General features: G+C 61.9%; 1 protein-coding gene across 1 annotated transcript; it reads right to left on the bottom strand.

Moving 5' to 3' along the window:
- Positions 1 to 590: 590 nt before the first annotated feature.
- Positions 591 to 13,131, bottom strand: FGFRL1 (fibroblast growth factor receptor like 1). Its single transcript, XM_061145128.1, has 7 exons — positions 13,116 to 13,131; positions 12,424 to 12,515; positions 3,958 to 4,230; positions 2,758 to 2,838; positions 2,376 to 2,660; positions 1,947 to 2,300; positions 591 to 1,804 (listed from the first exon to the last, which is right to left on the bottom strand). Exons 2-7 carry the CDS (start codon positions 12,497 to 12,499, stop codon positions 1,362 to 1,364), a joined length of 1,512 nt encoding a protein of 503 aa, XP_061001111.1. The 5' UTR covers positions 12,500 to 12,515; positions 13,116 to 13,131; the 3' UTR covers positions 591 to 1,361.
- Between the last annotated feature and the right edge of the window lie 11,965 nt (positions 13,132 to 25,096).

The raw sequence follows: 25,096 nt of genomic DNA, 5'->3' as shown, positions 1-25,096 counted from the left end.
TAGGTCAGGTGGAGGACGCCCAGCTGCAGGTCAGGCAGGGCCCGAGTTCGTGGCCTGAAGTGCTGAGAACCAGGGGCTGGGCTCTGGGGCCCACCCCTCCTGCTCACCTACTGATGTGGTCCCGCCGGGGGCCTCACTAAAATCGCACGACCTGTTAGTGCTTCTCCTTAAAAGGCTCCAGAACCTGCAGGCCGGGGCGGCCCAAGCCCTGCCTGCTGGCTGGTGAGTCAGAGCCTGTCTCCCCATCGAGGGGGAGGCTCAGCTGCCCCACCCAGGGTGGATGGGGCCCTGCGGCGGAGTCCCCAGCCTACCTGCCCACAGAGGGCACACGGCAAGCCCCGGAACGTGGGACAGGAGCAGCACAGGCCCTGCGGCGAGGACTGGGGGTGGGGGTGCCACACCAGTACAGAAGCAGACCCCCACCAAGCCAGATTCAGGCTGGCCAGAGACACGCGTACAGGCGAGCGTCCAGGACACCGACGGTGGGTCCCGGGGGCCCTGAGCCTGCGGCCTGGCCGTGGGGCTCCTGGCATACAGGTGCACGCGCGCGCACACAGGAAGGAACACCAACTTTGAGGAAAAGGATGCACGTTTCCTTGTTTAACAAAATAAATTAAATATACGAAGCTTCAGCTCAAACTCTATATAAAATTACAGAGGTCTGGGGCCACAGGTAATGGGGTGATGGGTGCCCAGGCCCTGGGTGGACATCCAGCGTGGCCACAAGGCCAGGTGGGTCCTGGGTCCCAGGAGAGGCCAAGTCTCTGTGGCCCAGCCCTCCTTTCATCATTATTAATATTATTATCTTAATTTCTTAAATATAAATATCAAGGGCCCTCCTCTCTGGCAGCGGGAGGCCGGGTGGGACGCAAGTCACCCCCAGCTGGCTCCAGCCTCTCAGGACAGGGCCCAGGACTGCTCTGCCCGACCCCCCTCCAGGGTACTGGTGGACTCCTGGACACCAGGACAGGTGGTGGCAAAAATAGCCTGGGCAGGGACACAGGCAGGCAGGCGTAGGGAAGGGGTCGGAGTTTTTGGTTTGCAAAGCCAGGGTGCCTCTCAGATCTCCTGCCAGGCCAGGGTAGGGGGGGGGTGACCATGGCCCCCGTGAAATCCTTCTCACGGGGCCAAGGGATTCCTTCATGAGCTAGCCAGTCGCCACATGTGCACTGCGGTTACAATACAGACCTTCCCAAAGGCTTCAGTCTGGACGTGTGTGTGTGTGTGTGTGTGTGTGTGTGTGTGTGTGTGTGTGTATCTCACGCGGCATGGGGAGATGGACCCACGGTCTGTCCTCCCCTGTGGCACTCTGCCCCAGCCTGCCACTGACCGTGGCCTCCACAAGCCTGCCCCGAGGCCTCCTAGCACTGGTAGTGGATGTGTTGATGTTGGTGGACTTTGCCCTCCACGTGTGAGTGTGTGTGTGAGTGTGTGTGTGTGTGCGTGTCTGTGTAGAGTTTGGGGTAAAGCTTGGGGCCGGTGGCTGAGCCGGAGCCCAGCAGATGCTGGGGGGCGGCCGGGGGCCCAAGCTCCTCACACAGCCCCACTCCGGGGCCGGAGCCCAGGGTGGCGGGGGCGGGCAGGTCCTTATCCCCACCACGGTCGCGGGCTCCGGCGGGCGGGCGATGTGCAGGCGCCGGGGGGGGCGGGGCCGGCGCGCATGGCTTCTTCTTGGCCTGGCAGAGCCACAGGACCACGGTGCCCACGATGAAGACGGCGCCGGCCGGGATGCCGATGACCACCGGCCACGGCAGACTGGTGGTGGAGGACGAGGGGGCCACAGGCGGCCCTGGGGGCTTTGGGTCTGCGGGAGACACCGAGGGGCAGGGAGCGGACCATCAGGGAGCGGGTCCCCCACAGCCCAGCTGGTGCGCATGGGCGGGGACTGGTGGGACACCCCCCTGGGGGCGGGGCAGGACCCGAGGGGCGGGGTGAGGCCCACGCACCGGGCAGCACCGTCAGGAAGGCGCTGCGGAAGCTGTAGCCCATGGTGTTGGCACCCAGGCAGATGTACATGCCCGCGTCATCCTGGCGCGCGCGCGTGATGAGCAGCTTGTTGAGGTAGGAGCCGTCGGGCCGCGACCACACGTCGCCGGTGGGCAGCACCACGAACTTCTGGCCACCCACGTCGATGGTGGAGTTGTAGCGGCCCTCGGCGCCGTACTCCACGCGCTTCAGCCACTGGATCACCGGCTTCACGTCGCTGCGCACTTTGCACTGGAAGGATGTCGTGCCCCCGAAGTCCACCGTCGTGTTCACGGGGTGCGTGCCCGTGAGCACAGGCTTGGAGCGAGTCCGCTCTGCGCAGGGACAAGCGTTGGGTGTGGTCCCGGGGCTGCAGCCCGCCCCCAGCCCTCGCCCCGCCCGCAACTCACGGATCACATCCACCTTGTAGGTGGCGTTGATGGCGCCTGCGCGGTTTGACACGCGGCACGTGTACTTGCCGCTGTCCTCCGGGCGCAGGTTCTTCAGGCTCAGCGTCCACTTCTTCTTCCTGTGCTCGCCAGCCTCCGGGCGGGTCAAGGCCTGGTCATCCTTCATCCACATGATGTCGGGCCGCGGATGCCCGCTGGCCACGCACTTGAGCCGCACGGAGCTGCCCACAGGCCGGGCGATCACGCGGCGCCTCATCTTGGAGGGCTGCGTGAAGCGGGGCCGCGCTGCAGAGGCAGGGGAGGCGTGGAGGTCAGAGGGCCGGGCAGGCCGGTGGGATTGGTGAAGCCCAGCCCCCAGCCCACCTGACGCCCCTCTGCTCACCCCACTGCTTGCCAGCTGGGTCTTCCTGGCCCCCAGAGGAGCTGTCGTGCCCTGGGCTCTCCCTTCCTGGACTGGTGTCATCTGGGGGGTGGGGGGAGGGGGCGGGGCACATGAGAGGGGCCTCAGTAGCCCCCGTGAGATCCCAGCATGGACCCCAGCCCCAGGCCCAGCTGGGAGGCTCCAGCAGGCCAGCAGGAGGCTGTGGATGCACACCCACAGCTCAGAATCCCAGGGACAGCTGGGCGGGAGCCGCCTCCCGGCCCACTCCCTGGGTGCAGGTGACCCCGCCAGGCGTGGGTGGGACGGAGGTCTGGCTCTCCCACCCTGGCTCCCGGGGGTCTGCAGGGCCTGGGGGTGGTGGGGGCTGGGGCCCGCCAGCAGCTGCAGTAACCCAAGCCCACATCAAGGGGCCGAGGGCTCGGTGAGCTGACATGGCTCACATACCGCCTGGTCATCCTCCCCTTTGAAAGGACGTGGTGGGGGGACACCCACAGTATTCCCATTCCACAGTCCAGAGGAGGCCTGTGGGGCCTGGGGAGGGGGGTGGTCGGGGAATGCTGAGGAATGCCCCCTCCCCGGACAGCCGCTGCCTCCAGGGCCCAGGACCAAGGCCTGGCTCCCAGACCCCACCCCGGAACCCAGCAGCGGGGTGTGTGGGTCGGGCTCCTGCTTTGTGCTGCCCCGGCGCCCGGGGGGAGGGCCGGGCCAGCGCCTGGTACCAGCAAGTGAAGGGCGTGTTGCTGGGGCGCCGCCCAGTCCCCTAGCCCGGGCCCCGGAGGCAGAGAACACAAGGCCCTCACTTCCCAGCGGCCCCTCTGAACTCGGAAACCTGAGCCTCAAGTCACGGCCGATGCCAAAGCTACCGGCCGGCCTGGCCCACCAGGCTGCGCTTCGGTGCGAGATGGGGCCCCCCACCCACTCTTGCCGTCTCCCAGCCAGCCCTGGCCCCTCAGGCAGGCAGAACTTTGGGGGAGAAGGGGCTGGGAGGAAAGACCCCCCCCCACCCCGAGGTGCAAGCTGAGGAGGCAGGCCCGGGCTGGGGGGTGTCCAGGACTCAGAGGCAGTGAGCAGGACAGGCCTGGTCCTGGGGGGCAGCGGTCAAGTTCAGGCAGGACGGGGGGTGGCGGTGGGCACTCGGGGAAGTGCTGCTTCCTGGCTGGAGTCGAACGGCACGCCGCAAGGCCCTGCCCCAACACTGACCCATCACTATGAGTGTGTAGTTGACGCTGAGGCTTCCAAAGCCGTTGGTGGCCTTGCACACGTAGGCACCAGCGTCCTCCGGTTCCACCTCCTTCACCTTCAGCCCTTGGGGCAGCACGCGGAAGCGGCTCCAGCCGCCGTGGATCGTCCGGCCGTCCTTGGTCCACATGGTCAGTGGCGGCGGGTCCCCCTCCACGGGACACTGCAGCCGGACCGTGCGGCCCAGCCGGGCCACCTGCCTTGGGACCACCTTGTCAGCCATCCTCGGGGGCCCTGGGGGGTCAGAGGGCTCCATCAGGGAGGAGGGGACTGGCAGCGGGTCGGTCAGGGCAAAGGCGGTGTGGGCACTGGGAGCTGGGGGGAGGGCTGTCCCTGCCGGTAGCCCACCCAGGACCCCAGGCAGAGATGCCTGCCCCCTCTCAGACCACAGGGGCCCTTGCGCGCTCTCACACGGGAGCTGGAACGCAGTCGGGAGGACCGGCTCGCCCAGGACGCACGTACACAGACCAGCAAGGACAGCCCCTCACAGACGGGGCGCGCACACACGAGCGTCCGCGTCTGTGCTCGTGTGTGCCCGGGCAAGAGCCTCCCCGCTGCCAGCCAGGCCACACCAGGTCACCAAGGCATTTTGGGCAGAGGGCAAGCGGTTGGACACCGCAGCTCTGGGTGACCAGTCTCTCCCGTGGGAGAAGCGGGAGTCCTGGGCTGAGGTCACGGTGCCCTTGAACGTCCCTGACCCCCCTGGCCTGGGTCCAGCTTCAATTCCTCCAGGGTCAAGTGTGGGCACAATGGGGGTGATCGGGTCTAGACCACAACAGGGGATGACCACAGGGAATGACACCGTGGACACCACAAGGCTACAGAGCTTCCTCCAGGGGACCCTCAGCCCCCGCTGTGCCCGTGGCCCGGAGCTCGGGCCCATGTGCAGCTCCAGCACCATGGGAAGACCACAGGGGCTTCGGGCCTCTCTCGTGGGCAACCACCCACTGTCCCTCCAGACCAGGAGAGGCAGCCAGAGGCACTCAGCTGCCCTTCCAAGGGGCTTGGCTCCCGGGACTCCAGCCACCAGCCACTGGAAGGCGCCTCCAGCCCTCGAGGCCGCCACTCAGGCCAGGAGGGCCACGTCCGGGTGTCCTGGCCGTGCGGAGGTGCTGGCCTGACGCGGCTGCTCTGAGACGCTATCGCTCGGAGCCCAAGGGCGGCATGTGTTTTCAATAACCAGCTGATGTTTCTTCAACATGCAACTGCCAGCTGGTTCCACTGCTGCTTTGCAACTAGAGTGCTCCTGTGGGTCCTGCAGACGCTGTGGCTCCCAGGGCCCCGCAGGGCGTGGACCCCTGTCGCCCCTGCCTGGGGTGCCAAGGGAGGGTGGAGGCCGTGGCCCCAGGGATGGGCAAGCTGACAGCCCTGGGCTCAGCTTCTCTGGGGCCCCAAGTGGGGAGGGGGTCCCGAGGCTCTGCTTCCAGGGGACCAGGGTTTGAGTGACAGAGATCCGGTCACCTCCCCTCGGCCCCCATGTCCCACCCCTATTCGGGGGGCCACACCCCTGCCAGGTAGTTGCCCCGGCCAGCCAGCCCTCCTGCCTCCCCTGACCACCTCTCCCCAATGACTTGGCAGTCTGCAGGGCCCGCCCCCAGGCACCCACTCAGCTCACAGTGGCGGGGGGGGGGGGACGCGCGTTAGGGCCCCCAGACAAGTGGACCCCAGGAGGGCCCAACCAGGCTGCCCAGGGTCCAGGCCTCATTCCCAGGAGGACCCTGTCCACCACCTGAAATCCCACCATCCCCAGCGGCCTCCCAGGCTGCAGGACAAAGAGGTCCCTCAGCCTGCCCCTGGCCCCCAGGCTGACACCGGGACACAAGGGTCACAGGCGCGGACCCACACGTGTGCACACAGACGCACGTATGTGCGGAGCCTCCCCGCTGGGGCACTGCCTGTCCCGACCACAACCTGTGGGCACGAGTGGGCCCTCGCCAACACCCCCAGACCCTGAGCAGCTGGCCTCAGGGGCAGAGAAGGGGCCGGCCCAACCACGCGGCCCCGCCCTGTCCCCCGAAAGGAGGCCTTCAGGAGGGAGGGTGGGGCAAGTGCGGGTGGCGGGGACGCTGCCCGGGGTCACTGCGAAGAGGAGCGACGGGGCCCAGTGACCGCCAGATGGGCCGGAAATGTGGCCCCGCGAGCCGGCCTGAGCGGAGGAGGCCGGCGCAGCCAGCCGCATCCCAAAGCAAACAGCCCCTCCCTCGGCGGCCGCCCCACCCCCACCTGCGCTTCGCCCAGACCCGCAGCTTCTCCAGAGACCCCCGCTGGCTCACAGGCGGGAGGCCCGGCCCCCCACACTCCTGGGGGTTTTGGCCGCCAGCACGGCTAGGCCAGCTCTATATTTAGCCTGGGAAACACAAGCCCCGTTGTTCCACCTGGACAGGGCATCCCGACGCTCTGCCGTGGGAAACTGAGGCCTGCATGGGGACCTGGGGGCCCCTGCAGGGCCTGGGGGAGGGGTGCGGCCCAGGGGGGCAGCCCCTCAGCTCCCGGCAGGCCCTCCTCCCGGCCGCGGCCCCTCCGCCTCCAGGAAGCCCCAACCTAGCACCTCCCTAGAGCACAGGCAGGGTGCGAAGGGTGGGTGGAGGCTGCAGGCTGCAGGCTGGGCAGGGTCTCACCCAGGACGCGGGCGGAGCATCGCGCTCGTGGGCAGAGGGGGCGTCGCCCCTCTTCCCCTTCCTCCTCCTCCCCACGCTCTGCAGCTGCTCGGGTGTTGTTTCAGTTGCTAAGTCAGTCGGACTCTGGGACCTCGTGGACTGTAGGCCATCAGGATCCCCTGTCCATGGGCTTCTCCAGGCGAGGACACTGGAGTGGCTGCCATGCCCTCCCCCAGGGGATATCCCAACCCAGGGGTGAGCCTGGGGCTCCGGCACTGCAGACGGACTGTTCACCCTGAGCCACCGGGATACCCAGAGCTGGAGCCACACGTGGACACGATGCCACCCCCGTATGCTGTCCCCCAGACGCACACCCCAACAGGGGGTGCAGATGCCCCTCCTCTGAGCACTGGAGACCCCCAGGCTTGCAGCCCCCCTGCCTGGCTGGGGGCTCTGTTTCCCCAGGTTTGCTATAACAAGACCCTGCTGCGACCCCAGCTGATACCCCTCCTGTCCCAGGGAGGGCTAAGGCGGGCAGATGGAGAAGGGACCCCCAGTGGAGCCCCCCAGGCTCCCCCACGCACCCCAAGTCATCATCACAGGCCCTGGGGGCCGCCCCAAAGCACAGCGCCCCACGCCGCACGGCCTCTGCCCACCTGGGCACCTCCCTGACCCCCGCGCCCCCCTCCCTGCCCCAGGGCAGGGTGAGCTGCCCTGGCCATTCCGTCTGGACCCACACTCCCTGCTCTGTTCATAGTCTGCCAGGGGCCTGGCCATGGGGAGCGGGGACACCCCAACGTCGGCCTTCACCCCTCCCTGCCACCCAGGGTGCTCAGGGGGCCCTGGCCTGTGACCCCAAGCTCCCTTCAAGGGGAGGGAGCCAGACAGCAGCCTTCCTCCGGGCCCCAGGTGCCAGAGGACTCAGAGCAGGTGGGGTGACGGAGCCTGAGCCCCCAGCCTGCACCTCAGGGTAGCTACGTCCCCAGCAAGCCCTGCAAAGCCCCACAAGTTTCCAGCCTGAGGAACGCTCTGGCCGCCGGAGCAAGGTGGGGGGGAGCGCGGATCAAGCCGACCACGATGGGCCTGGCTACGGGTGGGGGCGGCCGGGGGGAGGGGGCTGGGCTCTGGAGGAGGGCCCACCTGGCCAGCCTGGATGCCGGCACCAGCACGGTAGGCCATCTAGGGGGTGGGACACCCGAGGGGTTCCCCACAGTGAGCTCCAGGTTCTGGGCCCAGCACCCTCCCCAGGGAGGCGAGGCCCCTGGCGGAAGGGCAGGAGCACCCAGGGCGGGGGGTGGGCACAGGGGAGGACCACCACGTGGCTGCCAGGAGGCAGGCAGACCCCTGCCCAGCACCGCTGCACACCCACACAGGCTCCTGGTCACCAGCTGGCCCGGGGCGGCCCCTGGGGGCTGGACCCACGGGATCTGTGGTGGAACTGGTAGGACCCGCAGGACAGGTGGTTGCCCGAGAAACCAGGCCATTCTGGGCGTGGCGAAGGGACAGCCTGACCCACCGAGCAAGGCGGCAGGAGTGTCCCCACCACCTGCTGCCCAGCCGCCCAGCAGGGGAGTGGGCACCTTACCTCCAGTGGAAGCCCAGCCTCAGGGCTCCTCTGCCTCACCCTCACCACCCCCAGGACCCTGGCGGGGGCCCCAGAGCATCACCCTGATGGTGCCACATCCCTGGGGGCGCCCATGGGAACTGCCAGTGGGGGACGGTGACTGGAAAGCACCCGGACCCACCCGGGGCGCAGCTGAACACTGGGCAGCCCTCCTGCACTGTCGAGGCCTCGGTGGGCCCCCAGACTCAGTGCCGACCCCCCGCAAACCTGCCGGCGCCTGCACCCCGCCGCCACCTCACAGACGCGCTCCCAGCTGTCAGAGGGCAGAGAAGGCCCTTGTCCCCCGGGGCCTCCCACGCCTGCCGTGCTGGACACAGAGGACAGGGTAATGCGCTTTGGGGCGCAGGCCACCTAAGGGGCAGTCGCCTAGGAGGTGAGAGGACCCTTCCTGAGCCTGGAGCCCCCAGGCGTTCAGGGCGAATGTGGGGTCTCCAGGCAATGGCTGCAGACAACCAACCCCCAGCGGCCGGCTGGGTCCCACGTCCGCTCCACTGAGGCCCAAGTGGCTTCTCCAGGATGGGCCCAAGGCCCTGAGGCCAGAGTGACCCAGACTGGGCGCCCCCAGGCCCCCAGAGGCTGTGCAGTGGGCCACCGGACCCTCAGGGTGAGCTCCAGGACCAGCCCCACCTTCCTGCCAGGACCCAGACGGGCTGCCGCGCAGGCTGGGGGCGGGGGGTGGGGGGGGGGGCGGGCAGCCCTGGATCAAGGGCGCCCAGGGGCAGCGTCACAGGAGCCTCCTCCCTGCCGGCTCCCCAGGCCCCGTTATCCAGCACACAGCTTGTGAAAATCTCTCACAAAATAAACTCCCCAGCAGGAAGAAGAGGAGTTGTGTTTCCTGCCAAGATGGGAAACCCTGGGGTTCAGCAGTTCCGAGGCTGGGGCAGCTCCCTGCCCTGCCTCCGGCTTGGGGACGGCTCGGGGACGGCTCGGGGACAGCTCAGGGACAGCTGGGGACAGCTCCAGAAACCCCCCAGGCCAGTCGCCCTCCTCCCGGGCCAGTCTGGGCTCGGTGCGGGCACGCGCCCCCCACCCCAGCACACCACCTCCAGACCCTGCCCCAGCCACTCGGCGGGGCACAGGGTGGGAATGGGGGCCCCAGCTCACAAAACCCTGGTGGGCCACCCTCAACCGACCAGCCCGTCGGCCTGGCCCAGGCCCTTCCCCACCCGAAGGCTCTACCCAGCTAGGCCAAGGCGCCATGCCCACCTCGGCCGTGGTGAGCTGCCCACCTCTGCCCACGGCACTCCCATCACTGGAGGCCTTCCTCGCCCCATCTGACCAGGCCCACGCCGCCTGGCCCTGTGACACCCAAGCCTCTCCAGGGGACCCTGGGCTGCAAAAGCCACTGGAGGTAGCCCAGAATGGCGGCCCCTGCTCCCCCGGGCCCTGAGAGAAGGCAGGCTATGCTTATGGAGCACCCATGACCACCGCTAGGAAGAGTGGGGGGCCGCCCTGGACAGGGCGTCCATGGGGTGGGCACCCCTTCCTTCTGCGTGCTGACCTGCTCACTGAGGCTGTCCCCTGGACACACCAGGCTGCGGTCACCCATGGAAGCACAGAATGGGGCAAAGCAGGCTAAGATGGGCAGCCTCCGCCCGCCTCCCCTGCACGTCCATGGGGCCTGGGCTGCCCAGGCGTCCAGAGGCCAGGACTGCTGCTGGAGAAAACCATCAACTCCCTCATTAGGGCCGCCACGGAGCCAGGAGGACCCGGGGGCCGTTGATCCCGGTGCAATGGAGATGAAGCCTGGTAGGCAGCGCTTCCAGGCCAGCCAAGGGCGACTTTCTTCGCTCCCTCCTCCCCGCAGAGGGGGCAGTGGTTTATTTTCCCTTCCAGGAGTGGGGCCCAAGACAAGACATAAGTGGGCCACTGGCCCACGTCCACCTCGCAGAGCCTGGGCCGGGCTCCCATGAGTCCACCTCGGCCTGGGCCGCACACTGGCCAGTGCTGCCTGCAGGGGCCTGCAGGGCGAGGAGGAGGCCCCTTGTAGCCTGGTCAGAGGCTGAGGTCAACCAGCACACACATCACAGCCTTTCTGACAGCCGCACGCCTCCCCGTGGACTCACACGCCCTGGCAGAGCCTTCCACCATAGCCCCCAGGCAAGTCGGCCTGAAGTCTGCACCATGCCACAGGCGGAAGGCGGCCGGGCATGCTGGCCAGGTCCAGGGGAGGGAGAGGGGCCTCCAGGGCCAGCTGCTCAGAGACGGTCCACTGCACCATCCTCAGAAAAGTTCACACGTGGCACTTCTCAGAAAACCCTGAAATGACTTCTTTCAAAGTAAATTGTAAAAGGCACTTCATTCGGAACCTCTCGAATTCCCACTGTGAGAAGTAAAGTGGAAATGAAGAAAGCCAAATTCTTTTTTCAAATTTGAAAAAAAAAAAGTTTAAGACTAACCCACCAAGATTGTGAAACTTTGGGAAAAGGGGAACCTTAAAAATATTGAGTCTAGAAATGTACTGACTCCAGAAATTGTGACACCGCAGGGAAAGCGGCTTCAAGAAACCACCCAAACTCTCTCTGCGCTGGTTTGCCTGCCTGAAGAAGGTCCACACTCAGCCTGTTCACGCGCCAAGTGGGAAGGGCCTGAGACGACTCTGCCCTCCAGTCCAGGCCTGGAGGAGAAGCCAACACGATTCAGGAAGAGCACCCCCCCCCCCACCAGAAACCGCAGAGGCCCTTGCCCTTGGAAAGCGGCTCCCACCTCCCTACGGCCTCCAGGGCCCCCATCATGCAGCCCAAGGCCTCAGCCAAAGGGCACCGAGCGGGGTGTAGCCCCTGGGGGACCGCTCGGTGCCAAGGCAGGCCCTGCTGCCCACGGCCATCCGCGGCCCACTGCTGCCCGCCCCTCCACTCCAGGCTCCAGCCGGTGGCCAGGTCAGGCCAGTGGCCTCCCGAGCCTCCCTGGCCAAGTGGCCAGAGGACAGGCAGGTTAGGGGATGGGAGAGTCCAAGCAAATGAAAGAGCAATCGGAGGTCGAGCTGCCGGCCCTGGGGGTGGGAGCCTCGCTGGGCATGACCCGAGTGTCCGCACCACCCTGGACACTGCCATCCCGGCCACGCCTGGGCAGCCCCCACCCTCAAGCGAGCCAGCCAGTCCCCGGCAGGGCAGGCGGGGGGGTACTGTGGCATGAGGCCCACCTGGGCCGCCGCCCGCCACCCCACACCCGAATGTGGCCATATAAGGCCAGCTTGGGCTCGGTGCGCCTGCGGGGCAGCGGCGGGGGAGGGGTGCGACGCCTCAGAGGACTGGTGGACAGGGCAAGGACGATCCTGAGTGGTCAACACACCCACAGGGCTGGCCTGGCCGCAGGTCCCGCCTCGCTGAAGGAGGCCAGCACCGAACACGGCGGTGGGAGTCCACGGGCACGCATCACCCATCGCCTGTCAGCCAAGGACGCCCCTTGCTGGGGCAGGGGTCCCTCCAGGGGTATCTGAACCTGCCCTCTTGCCCAGGAGGTGTGTGAACCCGCGTCTAGGCCCCACTGTGGCACATGCCATACTGAGACATGCACTGTGTGGCCTGAAGTATGTGGTCTCAGCGTCTGCCTTAAGACAGGCCTCTACTCCCCACCATGCGGTGACCCCGTGTGCTGGGTCCTCAGTCCCCTGGCCCCAACCCTGCACCTTCTTAGAGACGGGCAGGTCTGGTTCTGGTCAGTGCACTGGTCTGGGTCATTAGTCCCACATGCCAAGAAGGTCCCCACTGTCCCCACACCTGACCTTGGCCACCAGGGGGTTTCTGTGGGTTTTCAGGGGCCTAACTGGGTCCACTGTGGCCAAACTGCCCAATGCCCAGGAATCCTCCACCAGTGGCTGCCCTCAGCTGCAGCGGTGGGTGGATGTGTGTATCCTGAAGGGAACTGGGGCCAGAGCCCACCCTGCCAGCTAGTGTGGGACCCCGTGCCAGAGCTGGAGGAGCCCACAGAGTGAGATCACCCTGTGGGTGATCTGGGGGACCTTATGGTGAGAGGGGAGGCCCCGCAGATAGCCAAGGAGCCCCTTGGGTGTGGGGCCCACGCGTGAGCTGCACTGGCCCGTGGGTGAGCTGGGGGCCCAGTGGGTGAGGGGCCGGGCTGCGCGCGGCCAGTAGGGGCGGGGCGCAGGCACGCACGCCAGGCGGGCACTATGGCAGAGTTCAGGGCCTGAGGGAAAGGGGCGGCGCTGGCGGAGGCCGGGGCGCCGGGCTGGGCGCCAGCACTCACCTCGGGCGGCGGCGGCCGGCGGGAGGGCCCCCAGCAGCAGCAGCAGTGGCAGCACCAGCGCGGGGCTCGGCGTCATCTCGGCCAGTGCGGACCTGGGGGGTATTCAGGGGCTGGTCACTGACGGGCGGGTGGGGGACGGGTGGGGGGGCGGGTTCCCCGCCCCCGCTCCCCCTCCCCCGGGCCGAGGGCCCCGGAGCCGCCAGCACCCCGGCCCTGGACCAAGGGGGACCGAGGTGCGGGCCGCCCCGCCTTCCCTGGCGCGCTCCGGGCGGAGGAAGCGGCGGCGGGGGAACCGTGGGTATCAAAGGCAGACAAAGGGTTTACACTAATTACCGACCTCCCCCGCCCCCCCTCCAAACACCGTCTGGATTCCTGGCGCTTGTAACTCGGGCCCTGCCCGCGGGACACACAACACCGGCGGCCCCGCAGATAATCGCCTGCGCCATTAGCGGACAAATTTGCGTTGGGGGGGGGGGGGGCCCACGTGGGGTGCAGGGGCGGGGGCGGGGCGCGGGCAGGACCTCGGGTCGGGCGGGAGCCGCGGCGGCGCGTGCCGGTGCCGGCGGCCCCTAGCCGCGGAGCGGGGACCCGGACGCTCGGCCCCCGCCCCCGCCCGCGGCCCCGGCCCCCGGCCCTCCGGAATCGGCCCTCCCAGTCCGCCCCGGGAATCGGAGGCGCGCGGAGGGGCTCACCTCGGCGGGGCTCGCGGGCGGCGGGGCTCAGGGCCGGGCCCGCGGGGTGCGCTGCGCGGTCATCGCCGCCCCGGGCGCCGCACCCCGCCGCCCCGCGCCCCCGGGCCCGGCCTCGGGACGGGGCGGCGCTACCTGCGCGCGGGCGGCTCGGGCTGGGGCCGGGGCGGGGGTCGGGGGCCGGGGCCGGGGCGCGGGGCGAGGAGGGCGGCGAGGGCGGGCCGCGGGCCGGGGCCGCGATCCCGGGGCGGCGGGGCGAGGGGCCCGGGGCGCCGCGCCGCGAGGCGTCCTTCCCTGCGGGGCTTTGTCAACTCTCCCTGAGCGAGCGCCGAGCCCGCCGCGCGCCCCGCCCCGGCACAACTTCCCGCCAATCGGCGCGCCGCGGCCCCCGCGCCCCGCCCCCTCGACCCGCCCTCGCGCCCCGCCCCGGCCCCGCCCCACGCCCCGCCCTACGCCCGAACTTCCCGCCAATCGGCGCGTCCTGGCCGCCGCGCCCCGCCCCGCGCCCCGCCCCCGCTCCCCGCCCCGCGCCCGAACTTTCCGCCAATCGGCGAGCGCGCCAGCCCCGCCACCGCCTGGCTCGCGGCCTTAACCCTAGCAGTACGGGACGCCCGCGGGCGGGGCGGCTCCCAGGGACGCGGCCACGCCTCCGCCACGCCCCCGCAGCCCCTGGCCCCGCCCCCAGCTTGTTCCCACCCGCTCGCGGCTGGGGCAGCACACGGCGACCCCACCCAGCCCCGTCCCAGCCCCGGCCCAGCCCCTCCTCGCGCACCTCCAGGTCCCGCGCCGTCCACCTCGCACCTGCACCCGTTGGCGCCTGCATCCGAGCCCCCAACCTCAGGCCAACAGCCCCCCCACGCGCCTCTAGAGTTGTCCCTGATCGAGCTCCAGCTGGGCAGTCAGAGTCCACGATATCTGAGCCCCCCGGTGGTCGTCGGGAACGGAGGGGAGATCCAAGACCCCGCTCTGACCCCAGGCGGCTCCAGGGAGGGCCAAGTCGGGCATGACGTGGGGTACAGAGGTCCCGCCCTGGCGCCTCGCCCCATAGATCCGCTTGACCGAGAGCAGATGTGTTCCCACCGCCCACTTGGCGGTTTGCGGCCTTCTATCCGCTAGCGATGGTGTGCGTGTGCGCTCAGTCCTGTCGGATTCTTTGCATCCGCATGGACTGTAGCCCTCCAGACTCCTCTGTCCATGGGATTTCCCAGGCAAGAGGACTGGAGTGGGTTGCCCTTCCTACTCCAGGGGATCTTCCCCACCCAGGGATCAAACCTGCCTCTCTTTGGGTCTCCTGCATTGGCAGGTGGATTCTTATACCACTAGCACCAGGTGGGAAACCCAGTGATGGTTACACAAGGATATTAATAGCTCAGCACCACCTTTAATCCTCACAATCAGTCAGGCGTCTTGCTGTCACCTGTGCAGATGAAGAAATGCAGGCACGGAGAAAGCAGGTAATTTACCCAAGATTTCCCAGGCACGTGAGATGCCCAGGCCTGGATCCATGCACTGCAGATTGCCCCTGTCCTGTGGCTCTTTCTCCCCCTTACCCCACTGCCCTTCCCTTTCCTATTCAGCAACCAACATACACTGGCCCCCATGACTGCCCTCCTTCTGTCCATCACCTGACCACACCCTGAGCTCACTGGCCTGAATCAGTGGGCCAGGCTCCCCTGGCTCCCCTTTCACTGTCCCTTCACTGGAATTGAGAATCATCATTTTTAAAAATATATTTTAAATTTATTAATTTCCTTTTTGGCTGTGCTGGGTCTTTGTTGCTGTGCGAGGGCTCTCTCTAGCTATGGCTAGGGGGGGGCTACTCTTCTGGTGGTGTGCAGACTTACTGTGGCGGCTTCTCTTGTTGGGAGCATAGGTTCTAGGTGTGCAGGCTTCAGTAATCAAGGCACATGGGCTCGGTACTTGGGGCACATGGGCTTAGTTGCGCCACAGCATGTGGGATCTTCCCAGGTCGGTGATCGAACCCATGCACCCTGCATTGGCAGGCAGATTCTCAACCACTGGACTCCAGGGAAGTCCCAGACTCATCACTTAAAAACACAACCCTGACGCTTCTCTGGCTCCCCAGTGCCCTCAACACAAACCCCACCGCCCCTGAGGCCCTGGATGCCTGGGTCCTGCCCAGTTCCCACCCCCGCTCCCCTGCAGCACCCCCTCCAGCCCCCCTGGACCTCTGCTCCTGCTATTCCTCTGAGAACCCTTTCTGGAACAAGCTCTCTCCTTGTAGGGTTTCCTCTTCCAGGAAGTCTTCCAGGGAAAGCTGGAACTGGAGAGGCCTTGCAGGTTAGTATCCCCAGGGCAGAGGAGAGCTGGATGAAGAGGTGTGAGCTATCAGGGTTTCAGCCCATGGAGACCCAGGCTGCCCACTCCTTCCAAGCCAGCGATAAGGTGCTTCCCCAATCCTGTTTCTGGGCTGGTAGGGCACCCACCTCAGGGGTGGGTGGTGGTGAGCTGGGTGCTCACCATCCTGCCTGCCCATTGAGTGGAGGCCCAGATGCAGACCCGAGTAGCCCTCCTGCAAAGGCCCACTAGTCAAACCCACTATGACTTTTCCAGTAGTCAGGTAAGGATGTGAGAGTTGGGCCATAAAGAAAGCTGGGCGCCGAAGAATTGATGCTTTTGAACTGTGGTGTTGGAGAAGACTCTTGAGAGTCCTTTGGACTGCAAGGAGATCCAATCAGTCCATTCTAAAGAAAATCAGTCCTGAGTATTCATTGGAAGGACTGATGCTCAAGTTGAAACTCCAATACTTTGGCCTGAGGTGAAGAACTGACTCTTTGGAAAAGACCCTGATGCTGGGAAAGATTGAAGGTGGGAGGAGACGGGGACGACAGAGGATGAGATGGTTAGATGGCATCACCAACTCAATGGACATGAGTTTGGGTAACTTCCGGGAGTTGGTGATGGACAGGGAGGCCTGGCGTGCTGCAGTCCATGGAGTCCATGGGGTCACAGAGCGTCGGACACGACTGAGCTGAACTTGGAGTCAGGCTTTGCAGCAGCGGGCAGAAAGCCAGGAGCGGGCCTTCAGACCTAACCGAGGGTGGTGTGGGCAGCGCGGTGGGTCGCAGGCAGGAGCCCTGGGACAAAGGGGGCAGGTGGGCTCTGGAGAGGAGGCGCGCAGGGCAGCGCGGGCAGTTTTGTGGGGAGACGTCACCGGGCGTGCAGAGCTGACACAGGTGGGAGGCTGCCTGCAGCAGGTGTGGGGAGGTGGGTGTCGGAAGCAGGAAGTGGCCGAGGGGGCCCTGCGCGGGAAGGGTGAGGTGGGCGGAGGGAGCGGCTGCAGGTGCGGGCGAGGGGCTCTGCCCGGCGGGCAGGGCTCTGCGCGGGGAGGCGCTGCCCCCTGGCGGAGGCTCGGGGCACGGCGGGCCGCGAGGTCGCCCGAGTCCCCTCCCTACCCTGGACCTGGGCCTCCCTCTCCGCCCGGGACGCGGCTCTCCCCGCGCCGCTGCCCGGGCTGCCGCCTCCACGGAGCCCTCCCCCCAGCGGCCCCCGTTCCCCCTCCATGAGACTGGCCCCAGAATATGAACACTTTAAAATGAGATCTGGGCAATTAGCTAAGCTCCTGGTCTCAGTCGTCTCATCTGCAATCTGACCTTGTCGAATGATCTTGGGGACTGCAAGTTTCCATCTCCCACTTGCTGGACACAGTGAGCCCCAGGAGGTATTGATCTGCTTCTCTTCTTACCATCCTCTTTCCACCAGGACAAGCTGAGCCCTGGCTCTGTGCCAGAGGCTGGGACAAGTGAGGGTGGCCAGGCAGGGCAGGTCCACAGCCTGGAGAAACGGCATCTCAGGAGCAGGTGTAGGGGCCGAGAATCACCTCTGACGATGGGAAGTGCTCACCAGGGAGCTGAGGGCCCCGACATATGAGCTTCTGCTCCCCATGAAGCAACAGGGACCAGAGTTACATGCTCTCTGCATGTTAAAAAATATTTAAATTAAAAAAATTCAGAATACTTCGCTGGTGGCGTGGTGGATGAGAACCCGCCTGCCAATGCAGGGGACACGGGTTCAATCCCTGGTCCCGGAAGCTTCCACGCGCCAGAGCAGCTAAGCCCGTGTGCGGCAACCTCTGAGCCCTCTAGAGCCTGCAGGCTGCAGCTAGTGACCCCCCCCACGCCGCAACTGCTGGAGCCCGGAGATGCGCACCACAGCAGGAGAGACCTCCACAGTGAGAAGCCCGCTTGCCACAGCTAGAGAAGGCCCGTGGGACTCAACAAAGACCCAGTGCAGTCAAAAATAAACTTTTTTAAAAATTCATATATATATATGTGTGTGTGTGAGAGAGAGCAAGCCTGGATCTCTCTCGGCTGGGGACGGCAGCCAAGATGGGATCAGACAACAGGAGACGGCCATCCTTGTGAGCTGGGTCACAGGTCACCGCTCCCTCCTTCCCTGAGGTTTCCAGTGCAGGCAGGGGGGCCCAGGCAGAGCCCAGAGGGAGGGCGGTCCCGGAGAACATGCTGGCTGGTGTTCACGGGGCAGAGTCCTGGGAGAGGAGAGATCTGTGCAGACAGTGCCCCAGGGGCCCACAGAGGGTCTCCTGGATGATGCAACCGAGGACCCATTAGCCCAGGAGTGGACAGGAAGCATCGGAGGCTGAGGCAGAGCCACCCTGAAGGCTGGGAGCCCACAGGCAGGAGCAGCGCCTGCGTCCAGCAGCCAGAGCGGAAACCCCGCTCACTCTAGGAGAAGTAGAAACTCTGAATGTGTTTATTAAATAATTTGAATTTCTAGTTGGAAACCTTCCCACAAGGAAAGCACCAGGCCCACATAGCTTCACCAAGAAATTCTACAAAACATTTAAGAAGGAAATAACACCCATTCTATGCAAATACTCCCAAAAAGGTAGAGGAGGGGCTACCTCCCAACTCATTCCATGACACTGAATCCAGAAATGCACAAACACTATCGGGCATGAAAACAGATGCAAGACATCTTAAATGCTGGTTAATCAAATCCAACAACATATGTAAAAAAAGGATACTACCTGATGATCAGGTGGGATATATCCAAGGATGCAAAGTTGGTTTAACATTTGAAAATCAGTCACTGTAACATACCATATCAACAGAAAGAAAAAAGATTATCTGTTATCAATAGATGCAGATAAAAGCTCTGGGCAGAATCCAGCACCTGGTCCTGATGTTATTAAAAATAGAAACCCAAAAACCTCTCAGAAAACTGTCAAAGACAAGGCCTTCCTCCACCTGACAAAAGGCATCTGCAGAAACATTCCAGCTAACATCACACTTGACTGTTAAAGAGTGATGCTCCCTGCTTACATCGGAGCCAGAACAGGGCTTTGCTCTCTCCCTGGTACTCAGTATCGCGCTAGAGGGTCAAGCCAGTTCAAACTGGAAAGAAAGAAGTAAAGTCTTGATCTGTAAATGACACAATCATCTATGTGAACAAGTCTATGGAATCGACAAGAAAAAGGTCACTGAAATGAACAGTATCGGCGAACTTAGGCAAGGTGGTGAGACACCCCAGTACTCAACGCCATCGGCCCTGAAACAGTGAGCCGCACACACACAGCTGGATCGGCAAGGTTTTAAAGAGCCAAGGACACATCTAGTAAGTCACATGGCCCGCTTCCCAGTTCAGTTCAGTACAGTTGCTCAGTCGTGTCCTACTCTCTGTGACCCCACGGACTGAAGCACGCCAGGCCTCCCTGCCCATTACCAACTCCCGGAGTTTACCCATAATCATGCCCATTGAGTTGGTGATGCCATCCAACCATTTCATCCTCTGCCATCCCCTTTTCCTCCTGCCCTCAATCTTTCCCAGCATCAGGATCTTTTCAAATGAGTCAGTTCTTCGCATCAGGTGGCCAAAGTATTGGAGTTTCAGCTTCAGCATCAGTCCTTCCAATGAACACCCAGGACTGATCTCCTTTAGAATGGACTGGTTGGATCTCCTTGCAGTCCAAGGGACCCTCAAGAGTCTTCTCCAACACGACAGTTCAAAACCACCAATTCTTTGGCTTTCTTTACAGTCCAATTCTCACATCCATTCATGACCACTGGAAAAACCATAGCCTTGACTAGACAGACCTTTGTCGGCAAAGTAATGCCTCTGCTTTTTAATATGCTGTCTAGGTTGGTTATAACTTTCCTTCCCAGGAGTAAGTGTCTTTAAATTTCATGGCTGCAGTCACCATCTGCAGTGATTTTGGAGCCCAAAAAAATAAAGTCAGCCACTGTTTCCACTGTTTCCCCATCTATTTGTCATGAAGTGATGGGACCAGATGCCATGATCTTAGTTTTCTGAATATTGAGCTTTAAGCCAACTTTTTCACTCTCCTCTTTCTCTTTCATCAAGAGGCCCTCTTTAGTTCTTCTTCACTTTCTGCCATAAGGGTGGTGTTATCTGCATATCTGAGGTTATTGATATTTCTCCCAGCCATCTTGATTCCAGCTTGTGCTTCATCCAGCCCAGCATTTTGCATGATGTACTCTGCATATAAGTTAAATAAGCAGGGTGACAATATACAGCCTTGACATACTCCATTTCCTATTTGGAACCAGTCTGTTGTTCCATGTCCAGTTCTAACTGTTGCTTCCTGACCTGCATACAGATTTCTCAAGAGGCAGGTCAGGTGGTCTGGTATTCCCACCTCTTTCAGAATTTTCCACAGTTTATTGTGATTCACACAGTCAAAGGCTTTGGCATAGTCAATAAAGCAGAAATAGATGTTCTTCTGGAACTCTCTTGCTTTTTCGATGATTCAGCGGATGTTGGCAATTTGATCTCTGGTTCCTCTGCCTTTTCTAAAACCAGCTTGAACATCTGGAAGTTCACTGTTCACATATTGCTGAAGCCTGGCTTGAAGAATTTTGAGCATTACTTTACTAGCGTGTGAGATGAGTGCAATTGTGCGGTAGTTTGAGCAATCTCTGGCATTGCCTGTCTTTGGGACTGGGATGAAAACTGACCTTTTCCAGTCCTGTGGCCACTGCTGAGTTTTCCAAATTTGCTAGCATATTGAGTGCAGCACTTTCACAGCATCATCTTTCAGGATTTGAAATAGCTCAATTGGAATTCCATCACCTCCACTAGCTTTGTTCATAGTGTTACTTGACTTCACATTCTAGGATGTCTAGCTCTAGATGAGTGATCACACAGTCGTGATTTTCTTGGTTGTGAAGATCTTTTTGGTACAGTTCTTCTGTGTATTTTTGCCACCTCTTCTTAATATCTTCTGCTTCTGTTAGGTCCATACCATTTCTGTCCTTTATTGAGCCCATCTTTGCATGAAATGTTCCCTTGGTGTATCTAATTTTCTTGAAGAGATCTCTAGTCTTTCCCACTCTATTATTTTCCTCTATTTCTTTGCATGGATCATTTAGGAAGGCTTTCTTATCTCTCCTTGCTATTCTTTGGAACTCTGCATTCAGATGGGTATATCTTTCCTTTTCTCCTTTGCTTTTCGCTTCTCTTCTTTTCACAGCTGTTTGTAGGGCCTCCTCAGACAGCCATTTTGCTTTTTTTTGCATTTCTTTTTCTTTTTTTAATTTCTTTTTACCCCATGTCCAAGGTAAGAGAAACCCCACTAAGATGGTAGGCATTGAGAGAGGGCATCAGAGGGCAGACAGACTGAAACCACAATCACAGAAAACTAACCCATCTAATCACATGGACCATAGCCCTGCCTAACTCAGTGAAACTAAGCCATGCTGTGTTGGGCCACCCAAGACAGACGGGTCATGGTGGAGAGTTCTGACAAAACATGGTCCACTGGAGAAGGGAATGGCAAACCACTTAAGTATTCTTGCCTTGAGAACCCCATGAACAGTAAGAAAAGTAAAAAAGATAGGATACTGAAAGAGGAACTCCCCAGGTCAGTAGGTGCCCAATATGCTACTGGAGATCAGTGGAGAAATAACTCCAGAAAGAATGAAGGAATGGAGCCAAACAAAAACAACACCCAGTTGTGGATGTTGACTGGTGATACAAGCAAGGTCCCATGCTGTAAAGAGCAATATTGCATAGGAACCTGGAATGTTAGGTCCATGAATCAAGGCAAATTGGAAGTGGTCAATCAGGAGATGGCAAGAGTGACTGTGGACATTCTAGGAATCAGTGAATTAAAATGGACTGGAATGGGTAAATTTAACTCAGATGACCATTATATCTACTACTGTGGGCCGGAATCCCTTAGAAGAAATGGATAGCCATCATGGTCAATAAAAGAGTCTGAAATGCAGTACTTGGATGCAATCTCAAAAATGACAGAATGATCTCTGTTCCGTTCCAAGGCAAACCATTCAATATCAGGGTAATCCAAGTCTATACCCCGACCAGTAACACTGAAGAAGCTGAAGTTGAATGGTTCTATGAAGACCTACAAGACCTTTTAAAACTAACACCCCAAAAAGATATCTTTTTCATTATAGGGGACTGGAGTGCAAAAGTAGGAAGTCAAGAAACACCTGGAGTAACAGGCAAATTTGGCCTTGGAGTACAGAATGAAGCAGGGCAAAGGCTAATAGAGTTTTGACAAGAGAATGCATTGGTCATAGCAAACACCCTCTTCCAACAACACAAGAGAAGACTCTACACATGGACATCACCAGATGGCCAACACCGAAATCAGACTGATTATATCCTTTGCAGCCAAAGATGGAGAAGCTCTATACAGTCAGCAAAAACAAGACTGGGAGCTGACTGAGGCTCAGATCATAAACTTCTTATTGCCAAATTCAGACTTAAATTGAAGAAAGTGGGGAAAACCACTAGACCATTCAGGTATGACCTAAATCAAATCCCTTATGATAATACAGTGGAAGTGAGAAATAGATTTAAAGGACTAGTTCTGCTAGACAGAATGCCTGATGAACTATGGATGGGCCCACTTCCCACTCATAGCTATTTACCCAACAGGAAAGGATGTGTTAATACGTGTCCACACAAAGACTTGCATGCAAGTGTTCACAGCAGCTTTATCGGTAATACCCCCAAACTGGGAACCACCCAAATGTCCATCAGTAGGCCACAGGGCCAACCATTCTAGGTCCATAGGAGGAGAGACTTTGTCAGCAATAAAAACATGAACCATCTGTCGACTCAACAATGCAGGTGAGTCTCAAGGAAGTCAGGCTGGTGGGAAAGGTGTGGGTACTGTGCAGTGGCGTCTGCATCACCTTCTAGAAAGAGGCAGGGGTCCACAGTGATCAAGGCAGATGTTGGGGCTGCCTATGTGGGTGCCAAGAGGGGGAGTGAGATGACCCCTGGGGGTGAGGGGAATGTCCAGTGTCCAGATTGTGGTCATGGTGTCAAGGACATAGGTCAAAAGTTATCAAATCATATGCTTTAGATAGTGTCAACTTTACCATAATAAAGGTATTATTTTTTAAAAAGAAAAAAAAACAGGCTGACCTGCTAGACAGACTAGAGGAGGGCCCTGGCGGGCGGCCAAGGCCACAGGGGTCAACACGCATGGCCCCTCTGACCGCAGCTGCGGAATGAGCGCCACGCCTGAACAGGGTAACATCACCTAGACTCCAAAGTGTAAGGCTCCAAAGACCTCTTTTTGGCTTCTCCCTCTCTCCTGAGACCCTCACTGGAGCCCCCATGCATGGGGCTAGCCGCTCCTGCCCCTGCACTGGGACCCCCGTGGAGGACCCTCTGCCCCGGGGAACGCTGGTGTGCTGCTGGTGACTCGGGCGGACACCGTAGGGGTGGGCGAGCTTGGAAGGGTGGCTCCTGGTGGAAGCTTTGACCCAAAGCACCCCCCAGAGGGTGAGCTGCCCCACAGGGGCTCACGGGGTGTGGACGTTACCCGGGGCCCGCTTCACGGCGGGCGGTTACAGGCTGGGACTGGAGCTGCTGGGTGTGGCCGCGGGGCGGGACTGCAGGCCAGGTGAGCCCTGGCAGCCAGGCTGACCAGTGCCCCTGTCAAGATGGGGCACCACTCCTGCAGATGGGCATCCCTGAACCCCCAAAGCCAGAGCAGGACACTGGTCATGCCAACCCCTCCTGCCAGCTCTGCTGGGTGGAGCAGCCTCCCTGGCGGGCAGGCCTGGCTGGTCGCCGTGACTGGCCTGCCACGTGGTGGTCTGGGGGCGAGGGCTGGGTCAGTGCTGGCATCCATGGCCCCTGCTTGCAGCAGGGGTGCCCACCATTCGCTTTGCCTTGGGGGGCAGGGGCTGCTTCCAGTGTCCTGTGCTGACCCAGGTGGGGTCCCTTGACCAGGAGGCTGCAGGGGGATTCTGCCCTGGTGCCCAGGAGACAGCTGGTCTCCCGCATGGTAATGTGTAGGCGGGGGTGGGCACGTGAACCCCAGCCGCTGCGCTCAGGACTCTCAGCCTGAGGAGGTCCCATCACAGCAAGGGGCTGGACCCCATCCATGTGCCCCACCACCCACGTGGCCCGGGGCCCCCTCAGGGTCATGGGCGAGGGCACCAGGCTGCCTTCCCTGCAGCCCCTCATCCCCCTGAGGCCCCAAGAAGGGCCCCCACCCCTGCTCCGAGGGGGCCCACTGCCCCCCTTCCTGGGCTGGGCCCAGGTCACCCCTGGGTGTCTGGTGGCATTTGGCTGCCTTTGCAAACCTGGAAGGCGCCCAAGGCTGAGGTCTGAGGCCACAGGTTCGTGGGCAGCCAGCCCATTTTTCCTCCTTCCTGTCTGGGGGTGGGGGATAGTGCCCACCTCAGCGGGGGACCCTCTTGGGACTCCTGCCCTCCAGGACCAACAGCACCCAGGGTGGTCGGAAACGTGGTCTCAGGCCCCGTCCCAGACAGACCAGAGTCAGACCACGTATACCAAGCCCCCCAGTGACTCACACACTTGAGCGTGTGAAGCTGTGGGCTCCTGGGGTCCTTGGCAAAGGTGAGAAGACAGATTACACGCAGAGCCCTGAGCAGAGACACATGGGCACCTTCTGGAATGCTGCTGGAGGCACAGGCAGGCAGCAGATTGTAGGTCTGTGGGCAGGGCTCTGAAACCGCCTGTCACATGAGGCTGGGCCCATGTCTGGGACCCAGAGCCTCGATGGAGGGAAGGCGGGGTGCCCGTGCAGTCAGGAGCCTGCACCCCAGCTGTGGGAAGGGCCCCTGAGGTACCCCCGTGACTGCCCAACGGAGGAGGACCCTCGGACACCCTGGGGGCTCCCGGATGATGGCTCTGGCCTGAGGCAAAGTCACATTCCTGAAAACCACCAGCGCAGGTCAGACGGGGCTCTGGCCTGAATCTCTGAGCCCATGGGGTGCAGCCCCTCCCTTGGGTGTCCCCGTCTCCCCAGAACGTAGGCTGGGCTGTCCACACTCAGCCAGCAGCAGTGCCCCCATGACCCCCTGGCTGGAGGAGGGGGTGTACTGTGGAAGTCCCCAGGCCTGCCCGCCACGTTGGGATACAGCGATTGGGTCCCACATTAGAAACTGGGGAAATGTGATTGAGGGACTCCTCTGGTCTCCATGTCACTTGCCAGACAGGTGTGGGTGACCGATGATCCCAGTGTGACCTGGGACAAGACGAGTCAGCTGACACCTGGACACAGCACCCTCACTCGACTAAATCACAGCCCGTGGCACCAAGATGCAGCCAACTGGCAAGTGCTGGCTTCTCTACCCTTGTGGACGAGAACAGCAAAGCCCTCAGGTGGCCAGCATGGCAGCTCACCTTCAGAGCTTATCGGCTGCACCACCTCTCCCACTGTCTTAGTTCATTCAGTCCAGGGATCTCAGTTTCCTTGATGACATTATGCCAATCAGGGCGGCGGAGCGATGATACGCACCCTGGAGGCCTGGGTAAGGACTGTCCTCCAGCGGGGGGTAGGTAGGCCCTATGAAAGTCCAGGCGATTCCAGGGGAGTTTGCAGTCTGAGGGCGGGCAGTGTCAGGGTGTCCTCGAAGGTGAGGTACTGTGTTGGGGTATCCTGTGAAGTGGGGTACTGGCAGTGTCAGGGTGTCCTGTTAAGTGGGGGTGTTCTCTTGCTCTAGGACCACTTCTGGGAGCCCAGCATT

Source organism: Dama dama, chromosome 6 (assembly GCF_033118175.1).
Source record: "Dama dama isolate Ldn47 chromosome 6, ASM3311817v1, whole genome shotgun sequence".
NCBI classification, from domain to species: Eukaryota; Metazoa; Chordata; class Mammalia; order Artiodactyla; family Cervidae; genus Dama; species Dama dama.
This window is presented reverse-complemented; position numbering and strand designations above follow the sequence as displayed.

Coding starts and splice junctions, on each gene's coding strand:
- FGFRL1 (XM_061145128.1), bottom strand. CDS start 12,499: ATGACGCCGAGCCCCGCGCTGGTGCTGCCACTGCTGCTGCTGCTGGGG. Junction 2,661..2,757: donor CCCAGCTGGCAAGCAGTGGG/GTGAGCAGAGGG, acceptor CTGCCTCTGCAG/CGCGGCCCCGCTTCACGCAG. Junction 1,805..1,946: donor CTTCCTGACGGTGCTGCCCG/GTGCGTGGGCCT, acceptor TGTCTCCCGCAG/ACCCAAAGCCCCCAGGGCCG.